Source organism: Eublepharis macularius, chromosome 8, assembly GCF_028583425.1.
Source record: "Eublepharis macularius isolate TG4126 chromosome 8, MPM_Emac_v1.0, whole genome shotgun sequence".
Classification (NCBI taxonomy): Eukaryota; Metazoa; Chordata; class Lepidosauria; order Squamata; family Eublepharidae; genus Eublepharis; species Eublepharis macularius.
The window spans coordinates 20,607,233-20,627,283 of NC_072797.1; the positions used below are offsets into that span (position 1 = coordinate 20,607,233).

A 20,051-nucleotide genomic window follows, 5' to 3' on the forward strand; every position below is an offset into this window, starting at 1 on the left:
AGCCAGCACTGCAGGGCCGCTCAACTCAGCTGTGCCTGCCACGGACATTGGCTCACCCACTGTTTCCTCCTGCAAACTGTGGTGTGTTTATTATATACATTACTATGGAACAGTCTGTCCCCACTCTGAGATTTGTGTGTGTTGGTTTAGTCTTGTGGGATGGGGTCAACTGGCGGAGGGCGAGGGAAGAGGAATGGATGGGCAAGCAATATCAGCTACGTCACAATATCACTTCTGGATAAAACCCAGAAGAGACTTAAGGTAGCTCTAGGAATTTCCAGAAACTCCATGTAAAACCATAGTGTTTCCAGTGATTCTTAGAGCTGCACTATGCCGTTTCCAGGTTTTACTGGAACCTAGTAGGATACTGTTGTAGGATGATGATGATGATGATGATGATGATAATAATAGATTTATATACTGCCCTTCAGCATGATTTAACACCCACTCAGAGCGGTTTACAAAGCATGTTATTATCCCCACAACAAAACACCCTGTGAGGTGGGTGGGGCTGAGAGAGCTAGAAGCTGTGACTGACCCAAGGTCACCCAGCTGGCTTTCAAGTGGAGGAGTGGGGAATCAAACCTGGCTCTCCAGATTAGAGTCCTGTGCTCTTAACCACTACACCAAACTGGCTCTGAGTTGTGATTAAGTGATTGGGATAGTGATTAAGTGGTTGGGCTGTGAGTCAGCACTCTGCTGGTTCAAATCCTGTGACTGACATGAGCTTAGCAAGTAACCTTGGGTAAGCCGCTCCTCTCAGCCCCAGCTATATTGTGAGGATAACAACTCTGACCTTGTTCACTGCTCTGAATGGGGTACTAATCTGTCCAGAAGAGCAGTATATAAGTGCAGCTGCTATAATTATTAGGAGCTCCCTTAAAGTGAAACCAGTCACCCCCATCCTTGCATCTTCTTGCTTTGGGTTGAGAACAGATTTGAACTGGATCACAGCTTGGCATTCTCAGAACCTAACGAAAAGTTTCGTTTTCTGTATGTCCAACTCGAGATCATCCCGAAGACCTTCAGGCAGATATCAGCTGCAGTCCCCCAATGGAAACTCAGTTCCCAAGCACGCGAGAGCCTGATTGAGATAGGCACTCTCATACCTGGGGTGAAGGGGCTTCAGCCCCCCCCATTGTTTTCCTCCAACCTCAAATAGCTAGGGGGGGCTCTATTCCCCCTGCTGGGAATTGCATGTGTACCAATAGGATACATTTCCCCAACAGGGCAAAAAGCACCCACCCCAGGGCCTTGGGGGTTTGTGTGGGGAGGAAGGCTGAAACTCCTCCTTCTCCCCACACACTGCAGTCACTCACAATCAGGTGCCTGCATGCTTGGGAACTGAATTTCCAGCGGGGGACTCACCAGTGATGTTTGCCTGAAAGCTATGTTGGGGAAGAACTCAGACATACCCTGTGGAGAAAGGCTGCTTGCTATTACGATACACCAGTTCTTAAGCAGCTGTTTGTTGAACCAGAGACAACTGTCTGAGAAAGATCAACTCTGTTCCCCTTTAATGTTCCATCAATCAAGCGTAGGAATTGGACCCGAAAGTTGTATATTGTTATTGTTAAACAAGAACACTGTCTCATTAGTTGGGAACCTGAAACAAGGCAGGCCCAGATCTAGGGATCAGAGCGAGCAGGGTATATTTGATTTCTGAGCACGTTTTTCTTTCTGCAAGGACTGCGATCTTCCCCTCCATCTAGCCGAGCGAGTACTTGTCCGTCGCCTCCATTGTTTCCTACCTTCTCAATCTTTTAAGAAGACTAAGTTGAAAAGATACAAGCAAGCCAACACAAATTATAAGAAAAAATATTCTTTTTTAATTGCAAATACACTGCATAATCACAATCACGTTTATATCCTCTCTAGTATGTCGTACAATTCTTATAAATAACGGTGTGCTGTTATAGCTGTCTAAATGTGCACAAAAGGTCAGAGGCATGGGCCTTTTGAAGAAATAAAAAGGGGAGGAGGGGGGGGGACAAAATTATGGGACACATCATTAACCTCCCGTGGCTCATTTACTATGAAATATGATCTGAGAAGTGGGAGTGGGCACAATCTACTGGGAACGGCTGTGCTCTTGCAGAATGCAGAAGAACGCGAAGAAAAAAATTCCTAGGAAATTGTCTGCATCGTTCCAGATTGTCTCAGGCAAGAATTGCACCAAGATCTCAAAGGCTTACTTTAAAGCCATATAATATTATTTCTTCCCTTTTTGTCTATTGATTCATACCAAATGGGAAATCTTTGGGCAGAAGCCTTTTAACATTTATATTTAAGCCCCCCACCCCCACCCCGCCTCTGAAACCAACTTGTTTTGCATGTGTGGCTATATATACACTTTTAAATCTTTTTAAGACAGATCGTTATGTTTAAATTAACTGGACTACTTGGACTAATAATGTTATTTCAGCATAATACTGTACATTCAGTAGTTGGCCTTTTTTTTTAGCATGTTCCAGTAAATCAATATTTTATCACAAACACATAGATCTACAGTTTTTAAATATGCAAAAATGTACCTTTTCTACCAGCTATACTAACATGTTGCAGATGCCCTAGTTTTATCTGTTTTGCTATTTGATGAAATAACCTGATCAAATCAAAGTGCATGTTTAACTTGGATGTCCCCAAGTTGGTTTGAAAGGAAGGGTAGATGAGGGGGGAGAGATATGGGGTGTCAGCATTGTACACAGTGTGACATCCCATTGGGGTTCCCCTGCCCCAGAAGTGACATCACACCATGTGACTCTGGTGATTCCCCCCTCCCCTCCAGCCACTGTTCCGAGCACTTAGATCTTTTCTCTATATGCCCCTACTGAAGGCTGAATGTGCCCTAATTAGGGTTGCCAGTCCCCCACTGGGGGCGGGGGATCACCCGCTCCCCCCTCCACCCCCCCTTCCTGCTTACCTGGCTGGCGGGGGGAAAGGCGGGGGAACGTGCCTCCTGGAGCATGCTCCTGGGCAGTGTGGTGCACTCCTGAGCACACCTTTCCCTCAAACTGGAGATATCTCCAGGGAAAAGGGAATGTGTAGTTAGGTCCTAATGCAATTGACTTAAATAGACTTAGAAGGGTGGAACTCTGGTTCAATTAGCACTGTAAATTGTTCTCATTGAAATCGGCAGAAGTTATATGTACTTCGCTTTTGCTGGATCGTACCGACTCAGTTTAATTATGCTTTATTTTTGTTTGTTTGATTTTTTTCAGCGTCTCTCATTTTTTATCCTAATGCATTGTATAAGGCCGGTCTTGAGTGTATGAAGTTAAACATGAACTACTTCCCCATTTAGGAAGAGGCTGCGGACCAAGAAGGGCACATCAGTGGCAGGAGAACTTCTCTACGGGGAGCTGGGGGGCAGCCTCTGTGACCAAAGTATGCAGGAAGCAATGGGGATGCTGTTCTGGTGACCGGATTGGCCCTTTTGTAGCTTTGCATGTAGCCACATGATTTAAACTAGATGGGTTATGCTGGGTGAATTAAACTCTGTTGAAAGATGAATGCTGGAGAGAATTTCTCCGAGTTCCAAAAGTGATCCAAATATCTTATTGAGCAATGCAATTCTCAAATGAGTACTTGAAGCAATGGTGGAGGGGGTGGATAATACCTAGGCTTACTCTGTGTCAGACATGGACCAGCCATAATCATTCCGCCATCTTCACTAGTTTGGAACTGTTGCTAGTATTCAAGTAGTTACAGCTGTTCTTTGACTCTGAGAACAAAAAAGGGGACGTGGAAGGAATACAGGCCACAGCCTTGCCCTATATTTAACTTCTGACACGTAACATCAGAAATTGGATTATAGTGGCTTTTATCACAGAACAGAATGTTGGGTGAATGTTGGCTTAAATTCCACATAAGGTTACGGCCAATTGGCATGTTAGGTTTTCCAGATAAAGGCACGCTTCATGGACACACCAAAACAGAATGTTATTGGCTGGGGGATTCTCATTAAGTTGCATTGTTATGATTTCGGCTTTTCTTGATTACTGTGAATAGGTCCATTGCTATGTTTGGCGGGGGGGGGGGGTTTGCCCAAAGCACTGCATGGAATTTTATCAGAGCAACCTGATTTTTCTTGATCTCCCCAGCTGTTGGGGTATAATATCCATCAGAGCTAGTGAGAAAGATACTTTACATTTGCAGTTTGAATTTGGCAACAGAGAAAGCTGAGCCCTTTTCACTGGAGACAGCGACAGCCTCTTTGAGGTGTGATACAAGATCTGAAATTTTGCAGCCTGTCTGCAGGAACGCACAGGAACACACTTGTTTCTAATAAGAGTTTGCACATATATTTGTAAATAAAGCAAATATTATAAAAGTCCTCTAAGTTTCCAGTGCATGCTCTTTCTCTGTCTCTCATCCGAAGAAAACCAAATCCTGTAGCGTCACCATCGGGTTTCTCACTGCTTGGGAAGCAGGAAGCGCTCAACAGCATGTATAAAAACATTGACACACTTCTCGTGATCCAGCAAGGGCCATTTATGAGCAGGAATAGATTCCCATGTGCATATCCACACTAGAGCCCATCTGAGCCTGCATCAGGAGTGGATCCTGTTTCCATCCACAAGGGATGCACTCTTATTGTTCACTGCATACTATACTGGCACTGGTACCTGTTGGAGATACGGGATTTGGGGAGCGCCTTCCCCTCCCATCCAAGAAGTGATCAACATTTTAGAGCTGACTGCACTGATTATATATTTGATATGGGAATCCTCACACGTAGCAATAGCCCTGTCCCGTGCAAGGATTTCTGTGTGAGAACCATCCTGTTTGCATGTCCATTGCTTATAAAATGGAAATAATTCGTGGCTAGAAAATACAATCTGAATTCGATCCATTTGATTGTTATGACCAACACCTGGACAGTTAAAATGTTTATGAGTTCACTGTTTTACCAAGCAATAGAGAACAGCCACTTTGGCCAAGGTTTCCAACTGTAAATTGAATTGTTAAAATTGGAAGTCTAGGTATTTAAGGATCTCTGCCTTACAGATTTTTTTCTACAACTGAACCTATGTGCAGGTACAGATTTAGATTTTGGGCTACTTCTTATTCAGATCAATATACCTGGACTGTGTTTATGGTCTGTAAATATCTCTGTAAAGAAGAAAATGGAGAAACTCTGGACAATAAAATACATATACATATATATATATATCTTTATACAATATCAGTGCATTTCTAAAATACTGTGTTATCTTTAACAGTGCAATCTACAAAGCACTTAAGCCACTGTTGTCAAGCTTAAGCCAGTTTGCAGGGCACATGGCCATAGGATGTTATGCAGGTGCCAGCAGAACACCTTTGCCTGGACCAACGTTGTTACAGCAGTACCTGAATACAGAAAGTCCAATTCGGTGCACTACATGCCCAAGAATAGTGGGGCACCTGCATAGTCTAACTGCTCACAGATGTGAACAGGACAGGGGAGAACAGAATGTCCTCTGGGATGTACACTAAAGAACAATAGGATGTCTGCCTTGCAGAAAACCTGTAGGGAGGAGGAGAAGAAAGGCTGGGTGTGCTTGTGGGAGCTCATATTTGCATTCACACAACCCTTCCTGTAGAGAGTCAGCAGATTATGATGAGGGGCTTAAATGTCCCAGGCATGTGATGGCTCAGAATATGCTTCAGCACCCTTGATGAGCCTCACCATCAGCAGATTCATGGGGTTTGCCTGTGGTTGGATTGTACCACTTCAGCTAGGGAATCAAACGTTTGAATGCTCTCCAATGAAGAAACTCCCTATGCATTAGAAAAACTAGTATGGCATAGAAAAGTGGTAGTGGAGAGTGCTATTAAGTCATAGTTGACTTATGGTGACTCCTGGCGGGGTTTTCACAGCAAGAGACTAACAGAGTTGATTTTGCCATTGCCTGTCTCTGCAACTCTTGTCTTGGTTGGAGGTCTCTCATCCAATTACTATCCAAGGCTGACCCTGCTTAGCTTCTAAGATCTCTCAAGATCAGGCTTATCTGGGCTATCCAGGTCAGTGCAGACAAGGTTAGTATAGAACTTTAATTTTTCCTGACATATTAGTTTTCTAGATGCAAGGGTTTTCTAAACAAAAAAATATGGAGGAACATTCAAACATTCTGAAGCAGTATATCCCAGCAACAGATATACAATGAGAATCTGTTGTCTGTGTAGCTTGGTTCTTCATTTGGCCCCACCTGCAATACTCAGGGAAAGGAATATAGTCGTCCCAGGGGAAGTGCAAATTGACTTCCACAGATCTAAACTGGGATATGTGCAAGTATGCTGGCTTAAGTGACTTGTGGATCACCACCACTATAAATGCTTATTCTTTCTCCATCGCAAGTTCTGTTTAATGTCGGCTTTCTCTGCGTGTTCTCAAGTCCCTTGATGTACTTCTTTGCTTGTCGTCTTCTCCAGATCCCAGATCCACCACATCCTGATAGTTCGGAAATTCCTGAGGTAGTGGAAACTCTTCAGTTGATGAATGAGTCCGGTGCCCAAACACCCTTTCTTGCAGCTCAGCAATGTCATTTCTGATGTCTGCCATCATCAGCAACAGGAAGTCAAAAGAACCTGGAGGTCCCTACAAAATGTTTCAAGTGTAATAATTAAGTTACAAATCCTTCAAGGTTCTGGGGCCTTTACATTTGCAAAGCTCTGTATGCAAAGGTATCATTCCAGAGGCATGCAAGAATAATTTAATTTAGAAGTCAGGGAGGGGGAATCTTGACTCGAATCACCTCCAAATGTAAATTTCCAATGAGAAATGATTCAGTGTGTAGGACACTTCCCTCCTTGTAGATGAACAACTTGATGCAGAATTAACAGGGGTTGAAAAGAGAAACTCTATAAACTCTGTAAAAGGCTGGCTGATTTTTATGGCATTCACGTCCGCCTTGAAAGTAATTTCAGCAATTGGTTAAAGGGAAAAAATTAAGCAAGTATTAATCTGGAGTAAAAAAAACCCACACACACACTTTAATCTCATCCTCCACTTGTAGCCAGCTGGGTGACCTTGGGTGAGTCACAGCTTCTAGGAGCTCTCTCAGCCCCACCCACCTCACAGGGTGATTGTTGTTGTGGGGATAATGATAACATACTTTGTAAACTGCTCTGAGTGGGTGTTAAGTTATCCTGAAGGGTGGTATATAAATCAAATGTTGATATTGTTATTATTAGGAAGAGGGGTACATGCTTTAACGTAGTTCTTCCACTAAAACAAAAGGGGGCAGCCTTGAACGAAGGGGAGGGCTGGCCCTATATGGAAGTGGGAAGTGCCATCAAGTCATACCCAACTTATAGCAACCCCATAGGATTTTCCAGGCAAGAGAGAAACAAAGGTGGTTTGTCATTGCCTGCCTCTGCACAGCAGCCCTGGATTTCCATAGTGGTCTCCCATCTAAGTACTAACCAGGACTGGCCCTGCTTAGCTTCCAAGATCTCTCAAGATTGGGCTAGCCAGAGCAGGGCCGGCGGGCCTATTGAGGCCAGGTAGGCGGTGGCCGCAGGTGCAGGGTGCCGGAGGGAGTGCCGGAGGAGGCACGGCGGGCGGGAGTGCGTGCCACAAAGCACCAGCCTCCTATCCCTCCCACCCCGTGCCACTGCCGCCGCCAGCACAAGCCCCCGGCCAGGCGCAGCCACCGTGGGCAGGCATCTGCAGCAGCGCAGGCAACCGAGCGGGAGAGCTCGGAGGCCGCCCACCGCAGCAATTGGGCCGGTGGCGGCGCGTGCGCTCCCGTGATGACGTCACGCGTGACGTCATCATGCAGGCTGGTGCACGCGTGCACGCTCGTGCGCGCGCAGGGGCGCCCGGCCAGCCGGCCGCAAGCGTGGTAAACCCTTGCGCCGCCCCTGAGCCAGAGATATCTATGTCAGGGTACACTTTGTCTGTCTGTCTGTCTGTCTGTCTGTCTGTCTACATACACTCCCCCTATAAAAGCATTATTATTTGTTCAGTTGTATCTTGATAATGAATACACGCAGTACATCAGTCTCAGTAAGGGTTATGACATCTGGCTATGTCAGTTTCCTCTTGTTCTTTCTTAACAGATTGGAATTGAATACTGTACTTACGGGGGACCCTTTTTCTCCTGGTGCACCTCTCTCGCCCTGTAACAAATAGTGTTCTGTTATATCTACATGGATTAAAACGGAACCACAACACTGAGACTCTTGTTTGCATATACAAGGATCTCTAGCATTTGGGCCACGTTGGCGTACTCAAGTCTCTCTAGGAAGCATCTCTCATGTTCACTAAGCAAAATCAGTTTGCTGCCGATGAGCTTCTTTTTCAAACAAATCTCACAGCCACTATGTTTTTGCCAAAAGTAAGATTTACGTGCAAGTTCAAGAAGTTAGTACTATTCAGTTCAGAGGGACTAACTTCCCAGGAAGGGAGTTTAGCATTGCAGCCTTAATGCCATTTACCATTTAATTAAGCATCTTATTTCTTGCTACATTTTGTAACCTCTTGCAAGACTTCAGAACACCAAATCGGGCTTTGAAGATTATTTAAGAGAGGGAAAGAACTCTTAAAGAACCTAAAGGTAACAGGATTGGAAGTCGATGGTTGTTGTGGATTTTCCGGGCTGTATCGCCGTGGTCTTGGCATTGTAGTTCCTGACGTTTCTCCAGCAGCTGTGACTGGCATCTTCAGAGGTGTAGCACCGAAAGACAGAGATCTCTCAGTGTCAAACTCTGTCTTTCAGTGCTACACCTCTGAAGATGCCAGTCACAGCTGCTGGTGAAACGTCAGGAACTACAATGCCAAGACCACGGCGGTACAGCCCGGAACATCCACAACAACCATCATTGTCCGGCCATGAAAGCCTTCGACAATATAAGGATTGGAAGTCGATTGAATCAAAACGACCAGCAGATAAATTAATAATAATTTTAAGTTCCAACTGCAAAGAGTTAAGCTGAAAATACTTCCAAATCATGTGAAAGATGGATAATAAAACAAGGCACCTAAAGACAGTGTACGGAGCCTTCTTCCTTATATGTTTCTGAGAAGGCACCAATTGAAGGTCAAACTCTGGATCAGAGGAGGAAATTTTTGCTGCAGTTCTGTGTTCTGAATGGCCTGGACTTGTGGCTGTATTATAATTTTACAACAGGATTGGGGTCTTCAGAGGACGTGAGGTGGGGGATTCAGTCTGGGTGCCACTGCCAACTCTGCCCAAAGGACGGAACTGCTCAGTAAGCAAGGAAGGTTTCTAAGATCAGAGTGGGCCATGACTTACATAAGAGTAGTATGCCTGACTTACGTAAGAATTTCTGCTTCAGGCTTCCTCACTGATCTGAGCAATGAAGGGCCCTGTTTGCTGTTCAATATTATAATGTACCTTTACCTTGGCTTCGCCTTCACCAAACTCCCCTCTTCTCAACCTGAAAGCAGCTAATTAATAAAAAGGTATTTTGAAGGGGTGAGGGAGATAAGATTAGTTTGCTTACCTTTGCCCCGTCTCTTCCTGGTGCCCCTGGAGGACCCTATAAAACAGAAACAGAGTCCTCAAAACATGCAATGGTACAAGCAACATGGAAGATATCTATATGTATGTTTATGATAGAGGGGTTCAATACTGACCACAGGGCCCCTTCTGCCCTGCTTGATATGGGATAAGTCTGGAGAGGGTCCCATAGGCCCCATTGGTCCTCTGGGGCCTGGTGGACCTGGAAGGCCAGGAGATCCCGGAAATCCAGGGCTCCCTTTCGGCCCTGCAGCACCTGCAATCAAAAGGAGACGGCTGTCAGTGGGGCATTGTCAGATGGTTCTGCATTAGATGGCATTTTGGATACTGATAAAAGTCTGGGTTTGTGTGTTTAGCTGAAACACAGCCCAGTTATGGGTATGAGCAGCCTGACTAAGAGAAATGGAAGGCCCAAGTATGCAAAACAATGACAACGATAACAATAATATTATCAAAAACTGACATTAACGAAAAAACCCTCTCATGTACGAAGGCTTTATTGCTTTATGTACTGTTATATGGTATATTAGAAATAATTGTATTTGTTTATTTTTACTTATTTCATTTATATCCTACCTTTTTCTCCAATCTGGGCCAAAAGCAGTTTACGCCTTTCCCTCTCCTCCATTTTATCCTCACAACACCCCTGTGAAGTAGGTAAGGCTGAGACTGTGTGACTGGCCCAAGGTCACCCAGAAAGCTTCCACGGCAAAGTGGGGATTCAAACCTGGGTCTCCCAGATCTCAGTCCGACACTCTAACCACTACACCACACTGACTCATTTTTGCAGTCCTTTGTATATTTTTTCTAAACAAGCATCCATAAGGAGCGCAAGACATGCAAACTGAAGACCTGGGCACAAAAGGTTTCCAAGAAAAATTGGGAACTTCCCACCCAGTAGGGTTGTTAATCACACAGCAAGAAATAGATTGAGATGGATGGTTTTCAGTTAGGAGTAAAGAACTTAAAGCCTTCAGGACCTCGGACAGCTCATGCAATGGTGGGGAAACCAGATGGAAGAAGTCAAGTTCTGAGGGCATCACTCTCATAATGTTTGGTAAAAGAAGTGCATGATGCGAAACATTCAGCATTTCCGTGCACCCTTAAGTGGCAGCTGTTTAATTGGAGCAGGGAAACGTTAGAAACGATGACGCTGCATTCCTCCTCAACATCTCCTGGGAGAGATGTATAAGTGTTAGTGTTTGTGTGTGTGTGTGTTAGGAAATATATATGATGATGCCAAACATTTTTTTTTAAAATCACTGAGATGTGATTTAAATATGACGCTGGGAGACTATTATTATTTCTAATGCCAATATAAGTAATTGATTTGATTTGATTTGAATATGATGATGGGGAGAAAAATCAACTTTGAAGACAATACAGGTATATATAAAAACCAGCGGTTAAAAACAAATAACAACAACAACAACAACAACATTCGATTTATATACTACCCTTCAGGATGACTTAACACCCACTCAGAGTGGTTTACAAAGTATGTTACTATTGGTTGTTGGGGGTTTTCCGGGCTGTATTGCCGTGGTCTTGGCATTGTAGTTCCTGACGTTTCGCCAGCAGCTGTGGCTGGCATCTTCAGAGGTGTCTCTGTCTTTTGGTGCTACACCTCTGAAGATGCCAGCCACAGCTGCTGGCGAAACGTCAGGAACTACAATGCCAAGACCACGGCAATACAGCCCGGAAAACCCCCAACAACCATCGTTCTCCGGCCGTGAAAGCCTTCGACAATATATGTTACTATTATCCCCACAACAAAACACCCTGTGAGGTGGGTGGGGCTGAGAGAGCTCCAGAGAGCTGTGACTAGCCCAAAGTCACCCAGCTGGCTTCAAGTGGAGGAGTGCGGAATAAAACCCAGCTCTCCAGATTAGAGTCCTGAGTTCTTAACTACTACACCAAACTGGCTGTCTACAAGGAGAAGGGTCAGTCGGTAGCCCTGCTCATAAGTTACAGTGGATGTACATACAAGCTGTGTACCAAGTATACTTCCTTTTTCTTTATATGAACATTGAGTAATTCTCATGTTACATTCCACGCATGCACAGCTCAACATCTGATTTAAATTCCATATTAATCCAGGTACCTTTTTCTAGTTTCATTTGGACAGTGAAGGTTTGTTGGTCCTTTCTTACAAACAAATGTACGCACTTAGAGGCAGGATGCATACACGTTCACTGTAACATGAACATGAAGGTACAGCAAAACAGCTTCACCAGCAGATGGAAGGCAATGATTGAGGGGAATAGATTCCTGGGGAGGAATTCCATAATTTTGGCCCCACATCTTTCTCAGGCTGCCACCCTTCTAACCTCAGAAGGCAGGAGCACCCAGAACAAGCTTCCTGATTGTAACGGTCGAGTAACTTTGTGTGAGAGTGGATGATCCTTAAGGCACGCAGCTGTATAGCTTTGCACCAGGACTGTGTATTGCTTAAACTGGGCTGCTACCCACGCCAGGCAGCTATGCATGCTTAGTGAGCATGCAAGAAGTGCATAAACAGGGTGAATGTTGCACTGCTATGTAAATTAAGCATGCATCGCTGTTTTGCAAGAATGGCAGCCCAGTTTAACTGAGACACTGTGTGTGTGCAAAGTCCCACTGGCAAGTTCTTTTGTCTTGCCAGCATCAAGTTTAAATCCTGCCCTAGGCCATTAACTCTCAGTCTCTCTATATATACGAGATATCTTACATGGGGCTTTTCAAGTGTAAGGAGACACAATGTTAGCTAGGAAGCATAGTTTAAAAAGGCAGAGCCAAAGGCTCTGTCAATTTCACTTCTCTACACAAGGGCAGTTTAAAAAGACAGAACTGGCTGGGATCACTCCTCAGAGGGTTTGTTAATTTCATCTTCGCATCCCCAAGGGGGAGGTGAAATTGACAGAACCTTCCGGGAGTTGAAGATGAAATTAACAAACCCTCTGAGGAGTGATCTCCACTGGCTGTCTTTTTAAACTATTCCACTGGTTGTCTTTTTAAACTATGTAGAGAGGTGAAATTGACAGAGCCTTCAGCTGTCTTTTTAAACTATGCTTCCCAGCTAACATTGCATCTCCCTACACTTGAGCATCCCCATGTAAGATGTTTCGTATAGAGAGACTCACAAAGAGTGGTGAAAGCAAGCTGAGGTTATACAGGCTGCAGAAGCAAAGGGCACCCCTGCAATGCTGATGTTTTGGGAACTGAGTGCAGTCATTTCCATATACCAAAATCCCACAAGGAACACCACACCCATGTCCAATTTGTGCTGATCCCCTTCCTCTCCAGTCACAACTTGTGCTGATCCCCTGCCTTTTGTGGGAAGGAATAAATACACAGAGAAGCACTGATGTACACAATTCCTTCCTTCTTTTCTGATATGTCCTGTTTTGCATTAAGGAACTGTTCCACATGTTCAGGAAAGCCTTCTAGAAATGCATGTGTAGCATAGTGCTTCGCAATGCACCACTTTGCTGGTTTGAATCCCAGTAATGCCATGAACTCTGCAGGTAGCCTTGGGTAAGCTACTCCTCTGAGCCCCAGCTCCCCAGCTGTATTGTGGGGATAATAGTCACACTGACTTTGTTCACTGCTCTGCTTGGGCACTATACTATCCAGGACAGCAGCACACACATGAAATATTTTTGTTGCTGTTGTTAATAGCCTTGTGTCTGACCTCATGGCTTTCCACATGATTGGAAGCTTTTGGTGCAGAGCATTTTCTAACCAGCAGCTCCTCTGTGCATTTTAAGGTGGAACAGTCTTATGACAAGCCTGTATGTTAGCAGTCAAACCTACCCTCATGCTAATAGGGAAGTTTATGAATATATCATAAATCCCTTCTCCTCATGTGCCCTGAGCACAAGACATGCCCCCTGGCTAGGCAGAACAGATCCCAACCTGGCTGGAGTCAGAAAATAACTAGAATGTGAGTCAAAGGTGAGGCTGACTAGTTGCCTCAAACCCCAGAGATGTGCAAAGATGAAAGGGAAAAAAGAGGTATTCCCGGAGTTCCTGAGTTAATCTCACCCACACCTTTCCGAACTTCCCCCTTCCTCTTCCCTCATCAAGGCTACTCAGGGATCTGATAGCCCTTCCTGTCCAACAATCATGGGTCATCAATCACTTTTCTTACCTTTAGTAACACCCAGGAAGGTTTAATCAAGCCTTTCCTATCTTATTGTCTCACCTCCAGAGACAGCCATTAAGCTATTGTTTTGGGGGGCAGAAGATGCATCCTGCCCCAGGTTACATTCCAGAGTATAATTGGACTGTGTGTGTGTGTGTGTGTGTGTGAGGTGTGAGGATTCTATGCACACCCTCAGACATGTGCCTGAGCCGTGAAGCACTTGTCGCTCAGCCACTAATCTCTACCTGTGCGCTCTAGACTGGTAAATATCACTCGGCCCTGTACTTCTCTCCCTCTCCCTCTCTATTTTCTAGTTAGCTCTGTGTGTATGTTGTGTGTGATTTCCGGTGTGTTTGCTCTTGCTGCCCCTTTAATAAAACCATTCCTGTTGAACATCCACCTGGTTCTTTCAGAGAGTTCTCTAAGGGAACGATTCTGGTATACATTGGTGGAGATCCCTAGTTATCCCCACTTGCTGCATCTTCTTGAATGCTAATTTGCCCAACTCACAAGGAGACCCCCCCCCCCATTTAGGGTAACTTGTATGCTCATTATGAAAGTCTGCATTAGCACACTGGGAAGAGCTCATGTAGATGAACATCTATATGTTCATAATCAAAGATATCTCCAATTGAAGAATGTACATATTTTGGTGCCATCATTTCTGTTTTTAATGCTTTCTGCTCAGAAACTGAATACTTGTAACTTTTAAGGTTTTTTGATGGCTTCTTTATTGTTTGAATGAACTGGTAAAATTGTAAGCCTCCTTGGTTGCCAAATCTGGTAGACAGTAGGATATATAAACGACTCAGCTAATTAATAAACCAATTAAATAATAAAACACTACTTCTTAAGGGGGGAAATGGAGCTACAATTCACATGTTCTATATCATAAAACGTTCCATCAGAATCTTGTACATGCTTTAATAAAAGAAATGATAGTTTTCAGCCTTGTCTTTCGAGTGCCCACCTTCTGGAACCACCCTGTGGGCCAAATTACATGATATTTTTGGTCGCTGCTCATAACTTATTTATCCAAGTGATGCAGAGTCATATTGAGATTAGGAGAGCAATGCTGGAGGAGGAAGGCCTCCCGTCTGTCCCCTTCTGCTGTTTTTTCTACAGTATTTAGTGTACACACAGCCCCTGCAATGGGGCAAAAAGGTTCCCCCTGGGCTTGTTTCAGCTTGGGAACGTAAATTATGCCTTGTCTATACCAGAATCCTGAACTAGACAGCCCAACTTAAAGAGAGTTTTCTGTGCACACCCATCACTTCTTTAAGATTGGGACTAGTGAGGTGTTGTGAATAAAGCACTGAGCTTGTTCTAGGGAAAACTAACTTTTAATCCCCTCTCCACCACGAACTCCACTGGGTAGCCTTGACAAGCCACTGGCTCTCAGTCTAACCAACCTCACAAGGCTGTTGTGGAATCAAAGGGAACGGTTCCTTTTATTCAGTTCTGAGCTCCATAGCTTTCTCCCTCCCACCAGTCTCTTAAATATAGAAATGATCTGCCCTGGTTACCTGGAGGGCCCTGATCGCCCGGTTGTCCAGGGGGACCGGCTATGTAGGCATTGGATGCAAGCACCTTTTCCCCAGTGATCGGTTTGCTTAGGTCGGCAGCGTTGTTAGGGAGCAAAGCAACCTGGAAAGAAAAGAATGCAGGCTCAGGCCAAAGCTCAAACGGCGTCTCATTAAGAGAGTTGTATTTGAACCCAGAGACCTGTATAATATGTCTCCAGAGTATCTCCCTTCGCTCATGTCTTAGCTCGGATTTGAATTTAGGATTGCATCTAGCGCTCTGCTTTCCAAAAGAGGCAGAATGACACAGTGAATCTCCCAGAGCTCACTGGGTCCTCTCAGCCAGCTGCTCTGGCTTTACCCAACCTACCTCACAGGGTTATTGTAAGGATAAAAATGGCACAATCCCCCTATATTCCTTGGAGGAACAACAGGATATCAAAGGAAAGACTGAAATTAAGGACTTGTTCTGCCTTTATTTTTATACCTGGGTATGTACACTCAAGTACCGGGGTCCACAATCTTTTTAAGCCTGCAGGCACCTTTGGAATTCAGACAGATGGTGGTGGGCACAGCCACAAAATGGCTGCCACAGCAGGCAGAATCAACCACAAAATGTCAGGGCATGAGATTATGTGTAACTCTAATAGCAAATCTTTAACATTTCAGGCAGAAGCTCCATTTTACAAGATGTCTCTTTAAAAGAACATATTGTTTAAACACATTTTCTTGTATAATCACAGCTTACTTCCAGTCATGCAGTGAAGATGCTTGTGTTACAATAGCAGCTGCTGCCAAAAATATTTTTTTAAAATCTGCACAGCCAATCAGATCTCCAATGGCCAGATAGAAGCCCCCCTGGGCTAAAGCTCCACCTGGCCTCACCCACTTTATAAAAACACTTGGCAGGCAGCAGGAAAAGGGACCATGGACACCACATTGGGACCCCAGCTCTAGTACAAATAAACATCCATACTGCCAAGTATGCAAAATGCAGGGCTTTTTTTCAACAGGAACGCGGTGGAATGGAGTTCCGGAACCTCTTGAAAATGGTCACATGGCTGGTGGCCCCGCCCCCTGATCTCCAGACAGAGGGGAGTTTAGATTGCCCTCCGCACTGCTCAGCAGCACGTAGGGCAATCTAAACTCCCCTCTGTCTGGAGATCAGGGGGCGGGGCCACCCGCCATTTGACCATTTTCTCCGAGGGAAACCCACTGAGTTCCGCCACCTCTTTTCCCAGAAAAAAAGCCCTGGCAAAATGTATATTCAAATATTTCTCAAAAAAAATCCTCAGACGCTCTGAAAACAAAAAAAACAACCACGAATCTTTCCTGGATTTGAGTCCAGTGGCACCTTAGAGACCAACAGATTTTCAGACTTCAGAGTCAGAGCTCCCTTCTTAAGATACTATTCTTTCCTGGCCAGTGCTTTTTATTTTTAAAGAAACACAAGCCTAATTTTATACAAGTGCATCCTTCAGGAGTGTTTTGGTTTTTTAAATATGTGTTTTATACTTAGTTACACATATCCAAGCACAAATACCAAAGTGAGAATAGTCTTTCATTGCCAGAGGGCCTCAGAAGACACGGTTCTCAATTTGGCCTTGAGTTCAAATCACAGCTGAGTTATAATCTGAGGTTCATGCAACTGATTATGGACTTCAAAAAAAGAGAGAGAGAGAGACCTCAACATTCCAGTAATATTTACTGTGAAGGCAAGCATGCACATCTGCACACAGCCCACTCATTCCTCTTACTCCAATGCACAGTAGCTCCCCCAAAGCTCTCCCCCGGGGGTCTTCCTCAATGCTGTTACTTTAGCTGCAGAATTCAAGTGGAGGTGCTGGGGGTGGATCCCAAGGGCTTCTGCAAGCCAAGGATGTTCTCTTTGCCAAGGTGTTTTTAATTTGCAAATAGTCAGAATACTTAGAGTAAGAGACAACTCTCTCGCTCCTGTGGTGTGCAGGCAAATGGCTTTTTAATTGTACAGCCAACTCATTCTTTTATCGGCACCAGATACCAAAGATGCCCTAACAAAGTTCATCCAGAGGCACTGGATGCCAACCTCTTGAGTCAGCCTGCCCTGGAAGCACACAAAATGTGCATTCAACCACACCCTCCCTCCCTTCTGGAGGCTTGCTCTCCAATATCTCCTGGAAGGAAGACTCTGCCTCCCATGCCAAGCCCTGTGCTCGCAATGTCCAGTGCTGTTCTCTCCACCAGAGATTAACAACAGGCTTAGACTTAATTTCTGTTCCATCCCACTTTCTTAATTCAGGTGGGAATTGCTATCCAAAATGACCTCACTTCAATCTTAACTCATGCACTATTTTTTCTTCATAAAGTTGTAAACCTCAGTAAGGGATATATGCAAAGGGACAACAACAGTTATAGATTGTGATAAACAAATTGTATGTTGGCCCCAGAAACTTAATTAAAGGATTCCATAGTTGGGACTTTAGTAAAGTTATATCACTTGGACTGAAAGTGTGATCATGGGTGGCATGAGCTGGTTGTGCTGGCTGGTGTGAGTGTGAGAGAGAAAATAAGAAAACACACACTTGCTTATATTTAGAAAGGAAATTAGAGTTCTTTATTGTAGGAACACCATACTCGAATAGGTAGATAGGATCTCTCTCTCTTCCTTTCCTATCTAATCTAAGGATGGACATGGATGGTAGGACAAGTCCTGCATCCATGGTTGTAAGACAGAGAAAAGAGGGGGAAATGATAAAGCCAGGAAGAGAAGGATATCATGAAGATAAAGTCCCGAGATTAGCAATCTATACATCAAAGGATAGTCAGAGCAGTAAACAAATGCCCTGACCTCTCTATTTTTCTAACTCTTTGGTTTGTCCCCCTCTGAAACCTGACGAATGGGACAGCGTAGAGTCCTCCTCTTCTAACAGATTGGATCCTCATTCTCTGCTGCTTCTTGTGTCACAATTCTGAAGCTGCTCCATGAGGAAATTTGCTGACTGAGCTCAGAGACGGAATGCCCAGGTCTGTTTTCAATGCTGCCTTCTAATTAGATACATACTGACATGCATCTGAGCAAGCATATGTGCACAGGGGTACTGACTTTCCCACACGTGGCATTACTTGCACGGCTGGATTGCTTGCTATTTATTTCTTTTGGCAAGGGGTTCCTTCAGACTAGTTTTTGCAACTCTGTCAAGGGAATGGTGGGAAAGAAGGAAGAAAACCAGAGGTTTCCAAAACTGCCTACCTTCAGGGAACGCTGTCCATGTGGGGGTTTTCCCCCTCCACTGAGGAAAGCGTACATGCCTGCCAAAGAATTCCTGTGCATTGTAGAGAATCCTGCGGCATTTTCTAGGACTCATATTCATTTCACACAAGACTGCCCAGATCTATTGGGCATCACCAACACGTTGCATGAACCCACCCAATGTTCTTTTGTGGCTCAGGGTATGCTGCAGGAAAAGAACAGGCAATGGCAGGCAAGCACCATGCCAAGGAATCTTGTCTACTCCCATTATTGATTTCCTAACTAATGAACACCTAATAAACTTCCAAGGAACCTCGGGGATCTCCAGAACGCAGTATGGAATACGCCATAAAACTCTCTTGCAATTTTTAATTGGTTCCATGGGAATATTTTTCTTTCTGAGCTCTTCTTGCCTGAAGCATCAGGGCACTTCCCTTTAAGGAGGCAAGTTCTCCCCAACTGGAGCATGACGCATACAAAAGCAATATGTGGGTCGGAAACACACAAAGCTGATTAAAAAAAACCAAATCCCTAAAGTAGCCATTTTAGTCTGTGGTAGTGAAAGCAAGCTGGGCCCTCGTGGTATCTTAAAGAATTCCAGCAGAAGCTTTTGTGGAGTAGAATGGTTTTTCAGATGTGTTCTTTGCATCTGAAGAAGTGCACTTTGCTCTGCCTCCACGAATACTGGAATAAGGATTTGAAATCATTAGGGTGCCATAAAATGGATACATGGGTCTCTTGTAAAAAGTAGCCACTCACATGGGGAAGGGTTCATTGCAGTCTAGGTTTCTGCCACTGTCCTAAAGTGGATTATTCTATATGAGGATAACTCCAAGAAATACCTGATTGGCCCAGTTTTGCTTTCAAAGCCTCCGGGAAACAATATTCCTCGCTAGGCAATCCATTCCAATGCTGAACTAGGGTTGCCAGGTCCTGGTTGGGAAATTCCTGGAGATTTGGGGGGTGGAGCCTGGAGAGGGCAGGGTTTGGGGAGGGAAGGGGCCTCAGTGGGGTATAATGCCATAGAGTTCACCCTTCAGAGCAGCCATTTTCTCCATGGAAACAGATCCTTGGTGCCCGGAGATCAGTTGTAATTTCAGGAGATCTCGAGCTACCACCTGGAGGCTGGGAACCCTATGGTGAACTGTTTTCATAGCAAGTAGATACATTTCTATCCAACAATGCTATGGAATTTCCACTAATTTCAATTCGTAGTACAATTAAAAAAAATAACTCTTATACCTTTTGTTTTAATTGCAGCACCGTCTGTTTAATTTGGTAGAACTCTTTGCAGGAAGCGCAGCAGGCCCCTGGTTTCACCACATTGTCCGTCTTCTCAGAAAACCCTGTGCAAAAAGAAAAGAAAAAGCCAATCATGTTAAAGAGAGAAGAAAACAGAGCAGGGGAAGAAGTGACAAAGAATGCTGTGCACAAGGAAGCCTTTGAAGTTCTCCTTCCTGGCCATTCCATGAGAGGAAGAGGTGCCCCTGGTATTAACAGCCTTCTTCAGCTGTGAATCACCATGAAAGGCCGGACAAATTCCCGGCAAGCAAGATGCAAACAGGCTTAAGAGCAGCTGTTTCCACTTAGCAGGTCTTAATGCCTTTTAAAAAAATCACCTTTTATATTTGGGGAGAAAAATGTGTTTACCTCTGTACTTTTATCTGAGTCTTTACTGTACAGGAACCGGATGGGTCCAAAGT

At 44.5% G+C, this 20,051-nt stretch overlaps 1 protein-coding gene across 1 annotated transcript in view; it reads right to left on the bottom strand.

The window, feature by feature from the left end:
• Window positions 1–1,806: 1,806 nt before the first annotated feature.
• CCBE1 (collagen and calcium binding EGF domains 1) overlaps window positions 1,807–20,051 on the bottom strand; it is a 153,786-nt gene continuing 135,541 nt past the window's right edge. Inside the window, exons 6-11 of the mRNA XM_054987548.1 lie at window positions 19,591–19,694; window positions 15,123–15,243; window positions 9,587–9,726; window positions 9,454–9,489; window positions 8,071–8,106; window positions 1,807–6,580 (exon numbers count right to left, since the gene is read on the bottom strand). Of these exons, the coding sequence (XP_054843523.1) occupies window positions 6,347–6,580; window positions 8,071–8,106; window positions 9,454–9,489; window positions 9,587–9,726; window positions 15,123–15,243; window positions 19,591–19,694 (671 nt within the window). The 3' untranslated portion in view covers window positions 1,807–6,346. The remainder of the gene's footprint in view (window positions 6,581–8,070; window positions 8,107–9,453; window positions 9,490–9,586; window positions 9,727–15,122; window positions 15,244–19,590; window positions 19,695–20,051) is intronic.